This window comes from Hyaena hyaena, unplaced genomic scaffold, assembly GCF_003009895.1.
Source record: "Hyaena hyaena isolate Hyena2069 unplaced genomic scaffold, ASM300989v1 scaffold_738, whole genome shotgun sequence".
Classification (NCBI taxonomy): Eukaryota; Metazoa; Chordata; class Mammalia; order Carnivora; family Hyaenidae; genus Hyaena; species Hyaena hyaena.
In genome coordinates, this window is record NW_024081374.1 from 386,538 (window position 1) to 408,443 (window position 21,906).

Sequence of the window (21,906 nt, forward strand, 5' to 3'; positions counted from 1 at the left end):
ATGGTAACATTTCATTCATTTTTATGGTTGAATAATATTCCACTGTGTGTGTGTGTGTGTACACTATTTTTCTGTATGCATTCATCTACCAATAGATACTTAGGTTGCTTCTGTAATTTGTCTATTGTACATCATGCTATAATAAATATAGGGGTGCATGTGTCTCTTTGAATTAGTGTTTCTGTATTCTTTGGGTAAATACCCAGCAGGGCAATTGCTGGATCATAGAGAGTTCTGTTTTCAATTTTTTGAGGAACCTCCATACTATCTTTCATCATAGCTGTACCAGTTTTCATTCTCACCAACAGTGCACAAGGGTTCTTTTTCCCCACATCCTCACCGATACATGTTTCTTGAATTTTTTACTTTAGCCATTCTGATGACAGGTGTGAGGTGGTATCTCATTTTGGTTTTGATTTGCATTTACTTGTTGAGTGATGTTGAGCAGCTTTTCATTTGTCTGTTGGCCATCTGTATGTCTTCTTTGGAGAAATATTTGGTCATGTCTTCTGCCATTTTTAATTGGGTTATTTGTTTTTTTAGTGTTGAGTTTATAAATTCTTTACATATTTGTTATATTAGGCCTTTACTGGATATGTCATTTGCAAATGTCTTCTCCCATTCAGTATGTTGTCTTTTAGTTTTGTTTGTTGCTTCCTTTGCCGTGCTGAAGCTTTTTCTTTTGATGATGCCAGAGTTTATTTTTCTTATTTCCCTTGCCTTAGGAGACATATCTAGAAAGATGTTGTCATGGCACATGTCAGAGAAATTACTGCCTGTGCTCTATTTGTGCTCTATTTTAGGACTTTTATTTCAGTTCTCACAGTTTGGTCTATAATCTATTTTGAGTTTATTTTTGTATATGGTGTAAGAAAGTGGTCAAATTTCATTCTTTTGCATATAGCTATCCAGTTTTCCCTGCATCATTTGTTGAAGAGACTATCTTTTTCCCATTGCATTCTTTCCTCCTTTGTTGAAGATTAACTGACCATACAATTGAGGGTTTATTTTGCACTTTGTATTCTGTTCTATTGATCTATGTGTGTGTTTTTGTGCTAGTACCATACTGTTTTGATTACTGAAGCTTTGTAATATAACTGGACATATGGAATTGTGATATACCTCCAGTTTTGTTTTTCTTTTTCAAGATTGTTTGTCTATTTGGGGTGTTTTGTGGTTCCATACAAATTGTCTTCTGGTTCTGTGAAAATTGCTGTTGGTATTTTGACCAAGGTTGTGTTACATGTGTAGATTGTGGGGCAGCTGGGTGGCTCAGTTGCTTGAGAGTCTGACTATTCATTTTGGTATAGGTCATGATCCTCAGGGTTGTGGGATTGAACCCCATGTTAAGCTCCATGCTGAGTATGGAGCCTACTTAAATTCTCTTTCTCTCTCCCTCTGCCCCTCTATTCCGCCCACTCTCTTTCTCTCTAAAAAAAAAAATTTAAAAATAAAAAAATGTGTAGATTGCTTTGGGTAGTATAGAGATGTTTTGCTTTGGCTAGTATAGAGCATGGGATGTCTTTCCATTTCTTTGTTGTCTTCAGTTTCTTTCATTAGTATTTTATAGTTTTCAGAGTACAGATCTTCTTCCTCTTTGGTTAAGTTTATTCCTAGGTATTTTATTATTTTTGGTGTATTTGTAAATGGGATTATTTTCTTAATTTCTTTTTCTGCTGCTTCATTTTTAGTGTATAGAGATGCAACAGATTTCTGTGTATTGATTTTGTATCCTGCCATCTTACTGAATTGATTTATCAGTTCTAACAGTTTTGTGGTGGAGTTTTATATAGTGTAACAGTTTTATACTATATATAGTATCATGCCATTTGCAAATAGTGAGCGTTTTACCTGTTCTTTACCAATTTCAGTGTCTTTTATTTCATTATGTTTCTTCTTATTTCTTTCTGATTGCTAGGGCTAGGACTTTCAGTACTATGTTGGATAAAAGTGGTGAGTGGACATCCTCATCTTGTTTCTGACTTTAGAGGGAAAGCTTTCAGTTTTTCCCCATTGACTAACATGATGTTAACTGTGGGTTTTTTATATAAGGAGTTTATTATATTGAGGTATGTTCCTCTAAAGCTACTTTGTTGAAGGTTTTTATCATGAATGGATGTTTTAATTTGTCAAATGCTATTTTGCGTCTATTAAAATGGTCTTACTGTTTTTATCTTTTCTCTTATTAATGCAGTGTATCGTATTGATTGATGTGTGAATATTGAATTGCACTTGCATCCTGGGAATGAATCCCACTTGATCATGGTGAACAATTTTTTAATGTATTGTTGCATTCTGTTTGCTAATTTTTTTGAAGATTTTTTTTGTTTTGTTTTTGCATCTATGTTCATCAGAGATACTGGCCTATGGTTCTTTTTTTTTTTTTTTCTTTTCTTTCTTTCTTTCTTTCTTTCTTTCTTTCTTTCTTTCTTTCTTTTCTTTTGTGGTGTCTTTATCTGGTTTTTGTATCAGGGTAATGCTAGCCTCATAGAATTAATTTGGAAGTTTTCCTTTTATTTTTTGGAAAAGTTTGAGAAGAATGGATATTAACTCTTCTTTAAATATTTGGTAGAATTCCCCTGTGAAGCCACCTGGTCCTGAACTTTTATTTGTTGGGGTTTTTTTGATTAAGTATTCAATTTCATTTCTGGGTATCAGTCAGTTCAAATTTTCAGCTTCAGTTTTGGTGGATTATGTTTCTAGGAATTTATCCATTTCTTCTAGGTTGTCCAATTTGTTGTCATATAGTTTTTCATAATATTCTGAAATAATTGTTTATTTTTTTCTGGTGTGTTGGTCATTATTTCTCTTATGTTTCTGATTTTATTTTCATCTTCCCTCTCTGTCTCTCTCTCTGTCTCTCTCTGTCTCTCTCTCTCCCCCCCCATCTTCCCCCACTGCCCTCCCTCCCTCCCTCTCTTTTTTTTTTATGAGTTGGCTACAGGTCTATCAATGTTGTTCATTTATTCAAAGAACCAGCTCTTGGGGTGCCATGTTGGCTCATTCAGTAGAGCATGTGACTATCTCAGGGTTGTCAGTTCAGGCTTCACGTTGGAGGTGCAGCCTACTTTAAAAAAAAAAAAAAGAACCATCTCTTGGTTCATTATTCTATTGTTTTTTGCTGGTTTGTTTCTATTTATTTCTGCTGTAATCTTTATTATTTCATTTCTGGTTTGGGGTTTTGCTTGTTGCTTTTTCCCTAGCTCCTTTTAGTATAAGGTTAGGTTGTTTATTGGAAATTTTTCTTGCTTTCTGATGTAGGCCTATGTTGATAGAAACTTCCATCTTAGAACTGTTTTTGCTTTTTCCAAGAGATTTTGGACCATTGTGTTTTCATTTTCATTTTTTTCTCTCCATGAAACATTTGATTTCTTCTTGACTTCTTGATGGACCCATTCATTGTTTAGTAGCATGTTATTTAACCTCCATGTATTTGTGCTCTTTCCACATTTTTTCTTGTGTTTGATTTCTAGTTTCATAGAGTTGTGGCCAGAAAAATGCACATGATATGACTTCAGTCTTTTAAAATTTGTAGACTTGTTTTATGACCAATAAGTGGTCTATTCTGGAGAATGTTCCATGTGTACTTGGAAAGAATATGTATTCTGCTGTTTTAGGATGTAATGTTCTGAGTATGACTTTCTGTTAAATCCATCTGGTACAGTGTATCATTCAAAGCCACTGTTTCTTATTGATTTTCTGTTTTTAATGATCTCTCTATTGATGTAACTTGGGTGTTAAAGTCCCCTACTATTATTTTATTACTATCAATTATTTCTTTTATGTTTGTCTTGTGTATTGGGATGCTTCCATGTTGGGTGCATAAATATTTACAGTTGTTATATCTTCTTCTTGAATTGTCCCCTTTATACAGTCCTGCTTTGTATTTGAATACAGTCTTTGGTTTAAAGTCTATTTTGTCTAATATAAGCATTACCACCCCAACTTTTTGATATCTATTTGCATGGTAAATGTTTCTCCATCCCCTCATTTTTATTCTACAGGTGTCTTCATGTCTGAAATGAGTCTCTCATGGGTGGCATGCAGATGGGTCTTTTTTTAAAAATGTATTTTCTTACTTTGTATCCTTTTGTTAGAGCACTTAGTACATTTATATTAAAAGTCATTTTGGATTGCTTCTCAGCCTTTTGGCTAAGATCAAGTGTAAAAGTCATTTTGGTAGATATGTATATATTATCATTTTGTTACTTGTTTTGTGGTTGTTTGGTATGTATTCTCTGATCCTTTCTTCTCTGGGTCTCTTTCATGGTTTGCAGGCTTTCTTTAGTGATACATTTGGATTGCTTCTCCTTTATTCTTTGCATATCTACTACTGGTTGTTGATTTGTGGTAACCATTGGGTTTATGTTTAACATCTTCTGCATATAGCAGTTTATATTAAGTTGATCGTCATTTAAGTTTGAGCCCATTCTTTTATTCCATTCCTCCTTGTCCCCACGTATTCGTATATGCTTTACATCCTTTTATTTTGTGAATCCTTGACTGTTTTTTACAGATATATTCATTTTTACTGCTTTTGTGTTTTCTTCTTTTCATACTCTAACTTATGATTGTCTTTCCTTTCCACTCAAAAATCCCCTTAAGCATTTCTTGGAAGGCTTGTGTAGTGGTTATGAACCTCATTAGCTTTTGTTTGCTTGAGAAACTATCTCTCTTATTCTGAATGATAGCCTGCTGGATAGAGTATTCTTGGCTGCAGATTTTTTTTTTTTTTTTTTTTTTTAGCACTTCGGATATATCATGCCACTCCCTTCTGGTCTTTAAAGTTCTGTTTAAAAATCCACTGATAGCTTTATGGGATTTCCCTTGTATGTAGCTTTGTTCTTTTCTCTTGCTGCTTTTAAAATTATCTCTTTATTACTACTTTTTGCCATTTAATTACCGTGTCTTGGCATGGGCCTTATTGGGTTGATGTTGTTGGGGGATCTCCATGCCTCCTAGATCTAGATATCTGTTTCCTTCCTCAGATTAGAGAAGCTTGATTACTTTCCATCACTGTCTTTCAGGTTACTAATTCATTCCTCTGCTTTCTCTAGTCTGCTATTTATTCCATTTCATGTAGTTTTAATTCCATTTATTGTCTTCTTCATCTCTGATTAGTTCTGTTTAATCTCTTTATTAAGGGTCTTATTGATGTTCTTCACTCTCTTCCCAAGTCCAGTGAATATCTTTATGATCTGCACTTTAAGTTCTCTACTAGACATATTGCTTATATCCTTTTTGCTTAGATCTCTTGCTGTGGTTTTGTCCTGTACTTTCATTTGGGATACATTCCTCTGTCTCCTCATATTGTCTAACTCTCTGTGTCTGTTTCAGTGTGTTAGGAAGTCATGTAGTCAGTGTGTTAGGAAGTCTCCTGTTCTGAAAAGTAATGGCCTTATGAAGAAGAGGTCCTATTGCCCTGCAGTGCAGTATGTCCCCCATTACCCAGAACCTTGCATTTCAGGAAGTGTCTCTTAAATGTAATTTGTGTGCCTTGCGGTTGTGGACCTTTTCTGAAGGACCTTTTCCTTCAGTCCAGTCATGTGCAGAGGCTTTCTTTGTAGTGTTTGGTCCCTGGCTGGGGTGGAGTATACAGTTTTAACAAGGTGTTTAACATTGGTCTTCTTGTGAAATGAGACCTGCAGTTGCAGTTGCAGGTGGGGCTGCATGTGAGCAGTAAAGGGCGGGTGGGGGGTGCAGTTTTAACAAGGTGTGCCTCAGGCTTCCACAGGGCCTTGCCACTGCTGCTGCTGCTGCTACCGGCATTTAGACCCCACAAAGCACGCTAGTTGGGAGATGCAGTGTTGGCAAGGTTTGTGCTGTTCTTCTGGGGAAGGGAGACTACAGCTCCAGGACCAAGGCACGTATGACTGGAAAGGGCAAATCTGACAAAACTGGGAGGTCCGGTTTGGTATAAGAAAATTAGGTAATGAATGTCTGCTGTTGCTATAGCAGGCAGCCTGTGTTTATGTTGAGGGACTGGTAGAGAAATGTCTTCTGCTAGCTCCTTTGTTCCTGAAGGGGTCTTCATGTGTCCCCTGCCTCTATAGGACAGGCCCAGAGATGAGTAAATAGCTTTCACTCCAGTATGCCTTGGACATTTTTCAAACTGCTGCTTCTATTACTGTGTCTCCCAGGGATGTTTTGTTATGCTGTTTCTTTAAGGATGGGGATTCAGCTTCCTATTGCCCTCGGGGCTCTCTCAGAATAAAGCCACTGATTTTTAAAATTCCAGGCTTTAGGTCCCATTGGTTGTAAGAACTCAGGAAATTCAGTCTTTCTTGCTTTCAGAGCCAAATGTTACATGGTGATATGTCTTTGGGATCCCCAGTGTGACCATCTGTTTCTTGCCCATCTCCACACCTGTGGCTCGTTCCCTCCCTCCAGTGGACTACTGAGGTCCACTTTTCTTCCCACCACATCTCCGTCCTTCCTTGCCTCTTAATTGTGGCCCTCCTTTACCTCTATTTTGTGGAGTTTGTTCTGCCAGTCTTTAGGTGGTTTTCTGGGTTATTTACCAGAAATACTATTTAAACTACCTAATTTGATGAGTATTTCTTGTTGTATCCATGGGACAGTGTGAGCTTAGTTTCATCTTACTCCATCATCCCTAGATCTCTTTCCAGCCTCCCTAGATCTCTTTATGCATGGGCCAATATCCTTCCATACATTCTCATATTGTGTATAGTTCACACATTATAAACTGATGTTTTGGCTTAAAGTGTTTGTTGTTATTGGGCTGTTGTTTGCAGTCAAATAAATGAATGTTTTATGTAGGGAATTTCTGGCATTATCTAGCTGCTGGATATGTGTTTTATCAGTATTTTTGGACTTTGCCAGTATTTTGACAGTTACCATTTGCAGGCTCTTAGATAACATTGGCTGTAAGACATACTTAGAGGAGTACCTTCATAATCTAGCTTCAGTCCAATCCTTCATGAAGCATAGCTACTATTTATTTCTCAATATTAATCCCAAAATGTTCTTAGTTACTCTCTATGGCTCTTTACATTATAAAGTTATAGGTGATCCTGCAATATCATGAACTCAGAAGAAAATGCAGGAAATGGCTCCACCTTGGATATATTAATTCTGAAAAAATTTAGATTCTAACTATCTTAACTCTGTTTATTTTGTGTCTAGTCAGTCTTAATGAATTGTCTACATTTATTTTTGAAGAAGTCTATCTGCTATTGTTTCTTAGTAACATTAAAAGCAAATGTTGTGGTGATTATTATATTCAATCAAGATGAAATCAAGATGAAAATGTATTATAGAATTGGCAAAAAGCCAGAAGATTTATTTCAATATGATGCTTATGTGCCACTGTTACATGTGCTGCTATTTTGTACTTGACATTAACGAAGACTGTCTTGATTCATATATGTTTGAGTGTGAAGGTCTCCTTCAAAGGAGAAGTATTTGAAAACAAAATTTTAGCATTGACAGTTGAAGAAAAGCCCTTAGTAAGTTTCTTCACACCATTTTTTTGTGTCTGGTTGAACATATTTGAGAACTTAACTCATCCACCATTAATCCAGGAAGTTCCTCATGAACTCTGTGGATGAGAAGGGTACCTTTCATTTTTGATGACACGGCATCCTGATCATATCTGTTATAACACTTTTCGTACTTAAACCTTATGATTATCTGTCTCTTCAATAGCTGAATATTCCTAAAAGAATGGGCCATTCTTACCCATTTTTGTAACTCTAGTGTTCAGCAGACTGTAGTCACATAAGAAGAGCTCGGTTGAATCATGCGTAAGCAATAAAATAATTTCAGTATTATCTAGGGTTTCTAGAGGATCTTTTCATTATGCAGACTTGAAAGGGCAACTTTTAGTTCTAGAAATAGATTTTTAAATTTTTTTTTAATTTATTTTTTGAGAGAAAGACAGCATGAGCAGGGGAGGGTCAGAGAGAGGAGAAGACACAGAATCAGAAGCAGGCTCCAGGCTCTGAGCTAGCTGTCAGCACAGAGCCCAACACAGGACTCGAACCCACAAACCATGATCTGAGCCGAAGTTGGACACTGAGCCGAAGTTGGACACTTAACAGACTGAGCCACCCAGGCACCCCTAGAAATAAGTAGAAGAGTATGTATCGGCCCATTCCCACACAGTTGTAATCTCCCATAACACTGACTTCTCTGGGCCTGTGCAGCACATTTATTTGAAGCTTTTGATGCAGAAACAAAATGTTAGAGATAGAAGAAATTATAGGCAATCTAATCCCTGGTCCCTGTCATTTAATGAATAAATCTCTGTTTTTACCTCTCCCCCTGATAGACCAATGATTAGATCAAGTTTTTCTTCCCTTATTGTGGACTTTCCCTCCCACCCCTAATTTTAGTATTCATTTCACCTTCTTCTTTTAACAGCATCTTGTTGCTTTTAGGAAGCCATCCATCTTCCATTCTCAGTCAATATCCTTATTCTAAGGAGGGCAAAGGATTCAGGTCCCTCACCTATTTCTATACTTAGATCTTTGTGCCTTTTTCCCATAATTAGCTTGCATTAGTAAAACACATTCATGAGTTTGTTTCTCCATGTCTCCTTCAAATAGAAAAAGAATGTAAGAAAGGCATATGTTTATAATACCAAGTCATGAATGTCCAGTGACCAAACAATTACAGAAGACATTAAAGGACAGTTTAAAGTGATGTCTGTGTCTTTTAGATCTTATGATTTGGATTTGACAAATGTGATAAAATACATCATATAAAGAAACCCACAATTTCATCAGCAGCAATGGTTGTAAGCCATATAAATGATTTGTGTAACCAAAATTATGACCTATTTGTATAGAAATCTTACTTTTCCAATTAACAAATATTCACATGGTTAAATTATACTAATTTAGTTAAGAATGCTGTTTTTAGTCTGTGACATTTTAGATTCCATTAGATTAATGAAAGAGAAGCTGAAAGTAACTTCTTTGAAAATAGAATTCTAACTTGGAAGGCTTAGAATTTGAAAACAAGAATCTGTGTTCTGAATTTCTGTTGCATGTGTTTAGATGGATAACCTCTTTTTTAGTGTCCATCCCTCAAGAACTTAAAAACTAAAATGAAATATCAGCTCACTAAAGCAGAATCCCTGCCCCAAGGCTTGGCAAAGTGCATCCTGTCTCACTGTTTCTTCTGAGGCATTTACAAGAAAGAAAAAAATCAGTTTACCAGAGTCAGCCCCTCTGGCCAAAGTCTTTCTCACTTCCAAATAATGGATCCTAAATGGAAGAACAAAAAAAAAAGGTAAAATGCCAACATCTTGTTATAAGTTTTCAAAATTATATGAAAGTGAAAAGAAAAAAAAGTATACTAAAAGAGAGCTGGCCTGGAAAAACAACTTGGAAAGTGATGATAGTTACTACTTTAGGGCTGTGAAGTGCTCTTCTCATCAAATGGAATTTCTCTGCAGATGCTTCATAATATGGTTTCCCAGATGATGGCAAGAACAAAAGCCTTACTCATAAAGGTTTTATTTACAGATGTATTTGAGCAGAGTTTAGGAGGGCAGGGAAGACCTAAGTCGGAAATAAAAGAATCTGGAGATTTCAGAAACATGGAAGAAAGGATTATTTTGCTGCACTAAATGTTCCAATCTGAATTTGGGATTTGATCAAAGTTAACTTCTGGAGTAGACCTTTACGGGCATGATTTCAGGTTAGAAATCAAAGACAGTTTTCATCAAACATGGAAACATTCAATTGAATGCATCTTTCAGATTTCAAATGTCTTTGGTATCTAAAAGTTAAAATTTTCAATTTTTACTTTTACTTATCAGTGACATATTTAGATTAAATGCAGGAATGGCTTGTACATTTTCATTTCAATATTTAAATGAAAGTTTCAGATTATGCAGTGAGGGGTTGTTGCTGCAACTCTAATGGGCATTGTAGAATCATGCTATCTTTCTATTCATAGAGCATTTAATGAATAAAGGTAGATGTGGAGAGGAGGGAAATACCTGCACAGATATTAAAACTGTAGAAGTAAGAATCACATAATGAAGGCTAGAGTTAATTACTACTATGAGTGTTGTTAAGACACCCTGGACTTCACATACACTCTAAACTCCTTCAGTCATATGTTTGTTAAAAGTCCCTTACAAAGAAGTGATTTTGTTGTGAAATGCCTTCTGGAACTATTAAACTATTGGGAATGAGTACAATGATGTAACAGCATTGAGAGCACAGAGACATTCTTTGGTGTTCCCTGAAGTGTGTTCTGAAAAACACTAATACAGAGATACGCTCCAGGGGGAAAAAAAGCATGGCATGTTCTGCTAAGTTTGGAAAGGCCCACATGCCATTCCTCTCAGAGAATAGCTGTGTACGTTAGCACAATAGAGGTTTGGAAAATACTTCAATAGAAAACAATTTTCACTTTGTTACCTGTGTATTTCCTAAACTTAGATGACTTTGAAGCCCTATTTAAAAGTAACACCTACTGGGGCGCCTGGGTGGCTTAGTCGGTTAAGCATCCGACTTTCACTTAGGTCATGATCTCGCGGTTCGTGGGTTCGAGCCCCGCGTCGGGCTCTGTGCTGACTGCCAGCTCAGAGCCTGGAGCCTGTTTCAGTCTGTGACTCCCTCTCTCTCTGACCCTCCCCTGCTCACACTGTCTCTCTCTCTCTCTTAGAAATAAATAAAACATAAAAAAAAAATTTTTTTTTTAAATAAAAAAAATAAAAGTAACACCTACTAACATTAAACAGAACTAGTAAAATAGGCACATTTTTGGGGAAATAATGATAATAAGGTTACTTTATGATTGAAATCAGTGTCAGGCTACTAAAGCTAAGAGATAAATGATGTACTCCAGTCACTGGAATGGAATATTTTTCTTTTGAAGTTAAAAAATTCACTCCCACACTCTAGTTTACACATCAAGTTCTAAGATTTCCAGTGGTATGAGATAGATCCTCAGAGGCTGTCATCTTTAGGTGCCCGTGCCAAAGAACTGTGTTCTGGCTCTGCAACGCTGAGGAGTAGCTGCAGAAATAGGACAGCCAAAAGAAGAGATGCCATATTTTGAGACCTTAATTGGGTGAACTGTCCAAGTCTTTATCATTACTCATTGGGACATTTGCAGTAGTCTTCTGCAAACCCTTCCCCATACTTGTACCAGAGTAATGTCTAAGATGCAAGGTTGACCATATAACTCACACCCTTCATGTCTTTCAATTACTCCATATCATTTTCTGGATAAAAATTTCAAAGTTTCTAGAATTTATTACAACCATAATATTCTTTTCCAAGATTAAGTTGGAGAAGTGCTGTGCATTTATCCAGATATTTTGACATGCTGTATCCACTGAAATAGTCTCTTCTAGAAGGACAGACTATACAGCAATCCATTAGCTATGGAGTGCAGTTAATGTAAAATCTTTTTTTTTTAACGTTTATTTATTTATTTTGAGAGAGAGAGTGTGTGTGCTTGTGCAGAAGAAATGGGCAGAGAGAGAGGGAGAGAGAGAGAATCCCAACCAGGCTCCACACTGTTGGTGTGGAACCTGACTCAGGGCTCGATTTCACCAACCATGGGATCATAACCTACGCTGAAGTCAGATGTTTAACCAGCTGAGCCACCCACATGCCCCAACATAAAATATTTTGAGAGTAACCACAGAAGTCCTTTAACACTTAGTATATTACCTAAAATAATAAGATCACCTATTTCTAGTGTTGTAAATGGATTGAAATGTAAAATTAACATGGACACATGGACATCCACTTTGAAGAAATTTGCTACCAGAGTTTAATAGAACAGTAAGAATTATTGCATAATCATGGCACTGACTTGCAGTGTGGCATGGAGAAAAGCCCTCAGTTTCTCTGTTATTGTTTTGTTCTCTTACACACACCTGTCAGAAAGAGGGAAAATGAGTGTAGTTGAAAGCACTTTGTGATTAAAGAAAATATATTGGGTATTTAATGAGTGAATCACATTAACGTGATCAGGTCTATAAGAGAAATTGAATCAGCACTGTGACTATTCTCAGGATGGACTTTATTGAATACTTTTAGCATTCTAAATAGGATAGAAATGGTCTGTTTATTTAGAATTTGACTGTGAGTAGAATTTGAAGGAGAGTACATACTTTATATCACTTCACTTTTCAGGTAACATTTGCCATTCGAGGACATCAGCTCGCAGGTTGTCCACTCTGTTACTTTTACCTCTTGGCATAACAGCTCACTACTGTGATCTGCCTTTTTATTTGTACAGGTAACAACCATTTGTGTAACTTTTTAGGCTTAATAAAGTGACGTAAAACATAGCCTTAAGCAAATGGCTGTACCATTCATCAATTCATTGAGGAGATGATTCCATTACATATGAAATAAAATCGCTGTTCGGCATTTCTGCCAGCAGCATTGCTGCTTGCAGGGTTTCCATATTTCCTTAAGTAGTCATGATGGGAGACACTTTGCACTGTGTACCCTTAATCCTTCCCTGAGCAGCATAGTCTTCTGAGAAATACGTAAATGAACAGAAGAAACTGCAGGTTATGTGCATTTTCATTCCAAGAAGATTACCTTTTTTATTGTTTCTTATCGTGTGTCAATATTCTAAAGCTGTAAAAGAAGAGTAAAAATAAAAGCAGGTGGAAATGAAGGTGTTACTATTGAGCAATATAGTCTAGGAGCATCAGCTTTGAAAATGTATCATCCATTATACAGCAAACACCACTGTTACTAGTACTTTTCATGTTTTTAAGTGCTGCTAAATGTCTCTGTTGACTAACTTATTCCCAAGGGGTCCCTATAACTGGGGTCACTCAGGTGCTGCTTTTTAAATTACAGTGGTGGTGAATTCAGTTACTACTGTACTCTTCCAGTGGCCTAAAAGAATAAATGGTCTTCCTAAAATGTTTTTCTCTTTGGAAAGGTCTAGTGTGTTAGGGCTGAATAGGATCTTAGAGATTATCTGATTCAGTGTTCCATAAACTTATCTGATGACAAGACTTCTGAGAACTTGTTTAAAAAAATATAGATTCTTAGGCTACTCCCCTGGATGCTCTGTTAGTCTAGGAATCTACATTTTATAACAGATTCCAGATGACTCTTAGTATTAGGCAGGATTGGGAAAAGCCAAATTAATACCAAGTTTTTTCTTTTATAGACGAGTAAGCAGATGCCCAGATAGACTAAGTGATTCATCTAAGTTGTATACTGCACATTTTAAAAAGTGAGATTAGTTTGAGGAAAAAATGTTGATAGGCAACCTTTATGCAGTCCATGGCAGGGAATGGGATTATGTATTTTCTTAGAATTTAAGCATCTGTATTGACTAGAACAATGACATTTAGAGAATTTTAGGAGAAGTGACAGGAGATGCTTTGTCCTGTACACAACAGTGGTTCCCTTAACTGGGGAAGGTTTTACTCCCTAAGTGACATTTGTCAATGTCGGGAGATACATTTGAGGTGTCAGAGCTGAGGGGAGGAAGATACTACTTACTGGTATGTAGTATTCAGAGGCAAGGATGCAACTAAACACCCTGCAGTGCAAGAATATCTCCCCCCGGTCAGAAAGAATTACTTGGACCATAATGTCAGTAGTGCCTAGGTTGGCAAACCTTGGTATTCACTCAGTCCCTTCTTGAGCATCATCTCTCTGTGAGATACTCACTGGTAATATTTAGGCACATTTGAGAAATAGGACACAGTTTCTTATTTTCTTCCTAAATTTAGATAGAAAACCTTAATATCAAAGATAAGCAGGACATTTATTGGTCTGTGTTATGCTTAGACTAGACGAAGTTGATTTTTTTGCTTTACATCCATACAATAAGTCCTTTTAAGAGCCTCTCTCCTTCTACTCAGGTATCTAGACCTCCCTATTCCTAAAGCACCTCAAGTATGTCTGCTTTGACATTGCTGCATTCTATACCTAGATCACCCATACTCTAATTCTCTGGGGTCACTACAAGCTACGGTGTCAATGTCTGCTGATTTTTAACAGAAATATAATTTGAGACCAAAATCTTAAACCAGGGGCTAAGTGAAGGGACTTAACTCAGTTTACTTAGAATACCTTATTTTCCACATCAGACTGATTCTTTTCCCAATAATTCTCAATTCTAGTTTCTTTCCATCTTTGTTATCAGTATTTAATTCAGATCCTCATCATTTTCACAAGCCATTAAAATAAACACTTAATATTGAAATAACCTCTTACCTTTTCTGCCACTTTTCCCATCTTCATGCCCATCCTCCACCTCACAGTTATCTTTGTAAAGTGCTTCCCCCCATCCCAGATTTTCCCCCTCCTATAGGTGGTTTCTCCTCACCAGTGAGAATGTTGCTTAAACTTGGATTACATACGGAATCGGAAACAAATTCTTTATATAACTTGTACCATCTTGAATTATTTTAAAATCACTTATACATGTGTAGACATAAATCCAAATTTATCCCCTTTAATACAACTATGAAACTAAAACATTTTCAAATTAAAAATGAGCCAAACCATAAAATGAAGAAAATTTAAAATTATAATATAATTTAGTATGACCATTAATATTGTCCAGAATCTGTAGCAGTGCTTGCTGTTGCAATAGTTCTTTTATTCCAGATGACTGTACCATATAGTGAGCTGTGGCATGACTTTCTTTATCTAATTCCTTATTTGTTCCCTGGTATGAACACATTACTTAAATATAACAACTGCCTCCATTCTTTTCACAGTAGCCAGGATAAACAAATGTACATAGCACAAGCAAAAATGCAGAGCAAAAATAAACACAGGAACCAAAAACTGATAAGTTACAACATCTGGGTCTCATACTATTGTCTTATATATCTTTAAATTATGAAAGTAAAAATACAGAACACAGAAATAAGATTTCTCATTACTAATTCACAGAAAAAGGCTGTGAGTTTGTGCACTGTTTCCTCAACAGTGAAAAACACTGATCTATAGAATTGAGTCCGAATGTCATAGCCAGATATATAAAGTCCTCACTGTGTTGCTGTTCTTTCCTCATCCTCCAGGCTCATCTGCTGGCATTTACTTCTTCACTTATTACCTAGTATTACTGAGCTCACTAGATTGCCCCGTCTGCATGCTACTTCAGCCCTCTCTGCTTTTACTTTTGCTAATTTATCTACACCTTGCACTCCAGCTTTGTTTTTTATGTCTTTTTTTCTTAACTTTATCTATTTATTTTGAGAGGGAGAGAGCGAGAGAAAGAGAGTATGCCAGAGCAGGGGAGGGGCAGAAAGAAAGGGAGAGAGAGAAACCCAAGCAGGCTCTGTGCTGTGGGCGCACAGCCTGATGTGGGGCTTGATCTCACAAACTTGGTGAGATCATGACCTGAACCCAAAACCACAAGAGTTTGTCACTTAACTAAGTCACCCAGGCGCCCCTGTTTTTTTTTGTTGTTGTTTTTTGCTTTTTTATATATATTCATCATTCTTCAAGGTCTAGCCTAGGTGTCATTTTCTCTAAAACATTTTCTAGAACTCCAGGTTGAAATGTAACTCCTCTTGTGGACCAAGGGCATTCAGTGTTCATATCTAGCCTGTCTCTCCCTGTAACAGGGACTTTGTTCATTCCCTCACTCTACCTTAAGCTTCTTGAGAGTAGGCATGGAACCACTGGCACCCAGCCCAAGTCTAGTAAATATTACAGTAAACTGAAGCAAACCGTTTTCAATTAAAGGGTCCTCTCTGTAACCACATTGGGGTTTTTTGTTTGTTTGTTTCCATTACTTAGAATTGAGTATACTTTAAGAAACCATGATAGTTGAAAAACATATTAGATTTAGAATCATAGGACTCAAATTCATGTGTTGAATTCATTTGTTCTCATGTATAAAATGGAGATAAATATCACATTGCAGCACTGTTTTTACAAATGTGCAAAATTCTGGGACAATGGCAAACAGGCATATATTTATTAAATATTAGTTTCCTTACTATATTACTGCTTTGCTTTTTTTTATGGCCTTTAGTGATTTGAAATTATTTTTGTTACCAGTGAAGCTTCAGATATATATACCGCCTTATTGCACTTAGATTGAAGTCTAGTATTAGTTATTTTTCCTAAACTGAGTTTCAGCATTGCTATATAAAATAGATGACACAATCAATTTTTCCTTTTTATTCTCATAGAATACTTCATCCTCTTTAACTGTTTATATTTATTCAGAACATATTTCTTTTATTGCCATAGGCATGAGAGAACCTCTGCTTTGTTCTTATTACCTAGAGAAATCTGTCTTCTTCCCTCTCTTTGTAGTCTGTTTTCATCAGAAAGCATCTACTTTGAGAAATATTTCCTTTACCTGCATTACATTATTGAATTTCTTTTTTTTTTAATGCTTTTGTATGGATATTAGATCCTATAGCTTCAATTCTTTAGTAATACGTTTAGGACTCTTGATAACATGAAACTTATCATAAAAGTAAGTTATGTAGAGTTGAACAATATGGAAAGTTTCTCCACTCTATGGGTTCCCATCTCTTAACATGCATGTTTTAAGCAAAAACAGACAAACATAGATATGGAAGCAACTGAGACAGATGCCGCTGATGCTGACAAGGAAAAACAAAAAAGGAATGAAAGATTGCAGTTTATTACAGTTCTATGAAATGCCAACTACAAGCTATAGGAGTTCCTAAAAGAAAATTCTTAACAGTGAATACTTACGGGTACAAGAAAATTCAAGCTAGAGGGAAAAGAAAGCTTCACAGAAATGGGAATAGCCAAAGGGTGAATTAAGCCACAAAGGGATGAGATCATTGTCACTAGAGACAAAGTATTTGAGTTTCAACGTAACATCTTGAGGATAGGAGTGATGAAATCAGTTTGTCGTCAAGTAACGGGCATACATGAATGACCTACAAGAAATCCGTTATTACAGTTATTCTCTAGTTTTGTGCCATCCTATGTGGCACAAGTATTTTTGTATCGAATTAAGTCTGCACATGTAATACCCTGACCCTTTTCACCTTCAGCCTACTTCCTGAATTCAATTCAAATTAAAACGTTAGTACCTTTTGTTGGAGAGGTTCGTGACTAATAGGAAAAAAAACCACCTGGAAATTTTGGACCTCCGAAGAAAGGCATTTGGTTCTCTTTTTGTCCCTTTAATCACAGTCATGAAGAGTACCACTTTACCATCTGGTAGGAAATAAAAGAGAACCTTAGGGTCTTGTTTTCTAAGTTGGGAATCAAGTCATTTGAGTTGGCAAATCTCAGTGAACAGTTACAAGTTTACAAGTACTGACCTCAAGCGTTTTGTATCCATGTTGCCTGCATTTGGACCACAGTTAACTAACATATGCCATTGCTAGAAACTGAGCACTGTTTGACAGCTTGCACAAAGAAGAGAAATTGACAGAACTCCATGTTTCTGCCTCCAGATCTCTTGTTCAATACAACTATCTGTTTAAAAAGTAAAATTATTAGGGCTATTATGACATGTACATCTGATTTTATTATTTTTTTACTTGTGCAGGGCAGGAGTTACAGGTAGAGAAGGGGAAGGGGGTTAAAAGAAGGAAAAGGAGCAGCAGGAGGAAGAGGTATGACTCTCTGAATGCCTTGTAGTTCTGACTGAAACTTGAGTTTTGGTAGTCATTGGACTAGTGGATTGAATTGTCATTTTGTCAGTCATGCTGATTAGTTTGGAGTCTAGGGAGCAAGTCATTGTGAAGAACAGAAAAGAGAACACTGTGTGCTTACTTTTGTTGTTGTTAGGGATTATCACATGTAATACTCATGTAACAGAACCCAAGTTCAGCTCATTACCTGAAAGGTCACCACTCAAGAGACAAGTTTTGATTGGAAAGGAATTTGAACTTTATTCAGGAAGCCAACAACCTGAGGAAAAGGTGGACTCTTGTCCAAAAGCCAACTCAAAGGTTTCTGCCTGACCTAAGGGTTTTTAAAGACATTTAGTGTAGTTAATCAGCAAAGGGGGTGCAGTGGCCTGCAACATATCTTGATTACATGCAGACACGATGATGCCAGGTATAAAAGTTATCTTACTGAGAGAATGTTGTGCAAGAGGATCTGATTCTTATTTCATGATGTGTCTGAGTACTCTGTTCTTTCTGCAAAGGAGAGCAAGGTCTCCAGATGCATAAAGAGAGGTCAGTAGCCATTTGTGTGACCTAAAAAAGAAAAACATTTTGCTAAAGAACTGCTGGGCTAATCAGAAAGCCGAAGGGCCTTCAAGCAGACTTGTTGGTTTCTATGACCTAGGAAGATTCTAGTCCTTCAGTCCTCAAGACTAGTGGTCTGCATATCTCCAAGAAAGTGAATTAGCTATGTTATAGATCAAGGACCTTAGGTCAGCAAGTAAGAAGTGTGTTAATTTGAAGCAAATTAACCCTTAAGACCAGTCAGTCAGACCAGTGCTGTTACACTTAGCAGCCTTTGGAGCTCAACATTGTTCTCTGTTTGCCATTGAAGAGACTGAAGCAAAGAGAGGTTGAGTAACTGCCGAAGTGCATACAGCTAATCAGTAGCAGAGCTGAAACTCAAATCCAGACATCATGGTATCAAACTGCATGACTGGTGCCTCTCTAAGGAGTAACGGGAGTAAAATATTCAGAGAGGGCAACCGAACATAGATCAGATACCATTGAGCAGCATCTTTTGTTTTCCCAGGTCTCTTTGCAAGGAAATAGACCAGCAGCTGCAATCAACTGCAGTCCTGTCACACCTTCATGATGTTTCCCTTGACCAGAAATGCACTAAGAAGGTTCAAGATTCGAAGCATTCAACAAATTTGGTCAAGACAAAGCCATGAGAAACACTCATCAGATTTTCATGACAAATATGGTAATATTGTTCTGGCCAGTGGAGCCACTTTCTGTGTTGTTGCGTGGGTGTTTACAGCCACACAGATTGGAATAGAATGGAACCTGTCTCCTGTTGGCAGAGTCACCCCGGAAGAGTGGAATGATAAATAACCATTCAAGTTACTGTAACACAAAGTTGTTTCAAAATTATCTTGTCATTTAAGCACTCTGCTTCTCATTAAAATATAGCATAATTGAAGAAATAAAATACATTTGAAACCTTTAAAAAGACGTTGAAAATCGTCATTATAGTGCCTGGAAGCCAGGTAGCAGCAGTGGGTATAGACTATAGGAGATTATGAATAATAAATATTTGAAAGAATTAATAAAGCATGTATTCTTCAGGCTTAATGATTTATACTAGGTATCCTTCAGTGGATATACACACATATTAGCTTACAAATTAGTTTAATTATTTGGCAGCTTCTTGTGACTCTTTAACATATAGTCATAAAAAAACATATTCATAATCTGGCCATTTTTCACATCCTTAATCTTTCCCACTATGATCCAAACCACCATGCTCTCTTTCACTGGGGTTGTTATAAAAACATTCTACCAGTCTCCTTGTTTGTACACATAATGCGCCCTCCCACCACCCTGCCAAACCTGCACCTTTTACCCCACTGCACACAACACTTCTAACACAGCAGCCAGAATGATCAGTTTAAAACATTAGTGATATCATTCCTCTTTTCAAATCCTAGTGACTCCCTGTTTCATTCCAGAGTTAAAGCAAACATCCTCTGAAAGGTACACAGGCCCCTTAGCTGCTGCACTGGTCAGTTTTACTCCTACATCAGGCTTTACCATTTGCTCTTTTCTCTTCTTGGAATGTACTTCCTGCAGATCTTGTATGATTCATTTCATCATACTTTCCAGGGTTTCATTCATATGTCATCTTTTCAGAGGACACCTCTGACTACCCTTTTAAAAATTGCAACCTTTTTAAAATTGCAACTTAGATCAGGCTTTGTCTGTTCTGCTTCCTTGCCTTATTTTTCTCAATACCAATTATCATCTGACATAAAATATAGTTTGTTTATTGTCTGTGTGCAAAACTCCATAAAAGCATAGTTTGGAAACTGGGTTTTTCATGACTTTATGCCTATAACAGAGCCTGATAGATTAGACTTTCAGTAATGATTGGTTGAATTTATAAATATTAGTCTGAAAATAATGAATTTGTGTACTGCTCTGGGTTCGCAGTGATTATTGGAGGGTATATGGGTTATCTATTGCTATCTTATAAATTACCCTAAGACTCAGTGGTTTAAAACAACAAACACTTAGTACCTCATAGTTTCTGTGAGTCAGGAATCTCAGTGTGACTTAGCTGGATGTCTCTGGCTCAGAATTTCTCACCTCTGTAAACAGAGTGTCAGAGCTGTAATCATTTCAAGGCATAACTAAGGGAGGATCTATATCCAAATACATATGAATGCTTATTGGTCTTAGGACATAGCTGAATGTCACAGGCTATGAGTCTGGAGTTCTCTCTTGTCCAGCAAGAAAGCAGATGCAGAATTTAATATGAGAGAAGCTAAAGTCCAGGAGGAAACAGGAGCCCCAAACAAGGGTTTTGTCTCCATATTTATTGAGATCACAAGATATTACCCATATGATGAACATGAAGAAAACAAGATCTTACACATGTGAACATGGGAAAACACTCAGACAGTAATCATTAACTTGTGTGAGAAGCAAAGGAGGGCAAGTGGTATTTCTGATCAAAGTACATTAGTATAATTTCCTTCAGGTGATATAACAAGTTACTCATGATCCCATTATGATATCTTGCTAAGCTAACTTTGGGGGCTTTTGCCCTATGGTGGCGGCTTTCCACCCTAAGCTTTTTTCTAACCCATTTATGTAAGTAGAACCTATTTACACACAGCTGAATATTCCTGGAGACATCGATTCATTTTGTGGGGGTCTCTCCATAGGGCAGCTTACAGTGTAGCAGAGTAAGAGAGATAGAAGCCATATTCTTTTGTAACCTAATCTTACAAGTGACATTCCATAACCACTACCATATTTTTTGTTCACTAGAAGTGAGACAGTAAGTCAAGGCTATAAAAAAGGAGAGGGGATTATGCTAGGGTTTGATTACCTCAAGGCAGGGATCTTTGGGGGCTACCTACTATAGTTGACAGTGGAGACCACCTCCTCCTGAATGACTAAACCTCAAAATAAATGTATTGTTTCTGAAGGTCAACTATACATTATTACTATTACTCTGTAGACAAAGGACATTATGTGTTCCTTCCCAGTTTTACTATGTGAGAATACCTTTAGGGTCCTTCCTAGATGTAGAATTGGTAGTTCTTAGGGATTGCTCATTTTTAGCTTTATCAATATTGCTGGATTATTTCCCAAAGTGGTTAAATAGTTTACAGTCTCACCAGTAACACATATGGCTTCCTCTTGGTCATCCAAGCTTATCTTAAGAGTTATCATATATTACAATTTTCACTGCTTTGTGAGTGTGAAATAGTAGCTCACATTTTAATCTATGTTTCCCTAACCTAATTACTGGTGAGGTCCAACATTCTGTGTTAGCATGTGTGTGTGTGTGTGTGTGTGTGTGTGTGTGTTTGGTGTGTATATGTTGTGTGTGTGACTTTTCTGTTTCTTTTTCAATTTTTCTTTTTTTAATGTAAATAAGAAGAATTTTAATGTTTATTATTGAGTGAGTGGTGGAAGGGCAGAGAGGGAGACACAGAATCCAAAGCAGGCTGCAGGCTCTGAACTGTCTGCTGAGTCTGACGTGGGGCTTGCACTCACAAGCCATGAGATCAAGACCTGAGCCAAAGTCACACGCTTAACTAACTGAGCCACTCAGATGCTCCCCCCCAGATTTTTTAGTATTTATGTATTCTTGAGAGAGAAACAGAGCATGAGCAGGGGAGGGGCAGAGAGAGAGACACACACACAGAATCTGACGCAGGTTACAGGCTCTGAGTGGTCAGCACAGAGCCCCACGCAGGGCTCAAACTCACGAGCTGTGAGATGACTTGAGCCGAAGTCAGATGCTTAACCGACTGAGCCACCCAGGCACTCCTCTTTCTCCATTT

At 37.0% G+C, this 21,906-nt stretch overlaps 1 protein-coding gene across 7 annotated transcripts in view; it reads left to right on the forward strand.

Annotated features, from left to right (window-relative positions):
* The window catches only part of LOC120220950 (cytochrome c oxidase subunit 7B2, mitochondrial), a 123,226-nt gene extending 104,174 nt beyond the window's left edge, over nucleotides 1-19,052 (forward strand). For 3 of the 7 annotated variants that reach the window (XM_039218174.1, XM_039218173.1, XM_039218176.1), the window contains one exon: nucleotides 18,636-19,052. In XM_039218174.1, the coding sequence (XP_039074105.1) occupies nucleotides 18,695-18,940 (246 nt within the window). In that variant the 5' untranslated portion in view covers nucleotides 18,636-18,694 and the 3' untranslated portion in view covers nucleotides 18,941-19,052. Of the gene's footprint in view, nucleotides 1-12,131; nucleotides 12,238-17,478; nucleotides 17,493-17,513; nucleotides 17,546-18,635 lie in introns of those variants that run through there. The other 4 variants (XM_039218175.1, XM_039218178.1, XM_039218179.1 and 1 more) reach the window with 3 other exon arrangements.
* Nucleotides 19,053-21,906: the final 2,854 nt, after the last annotated feature.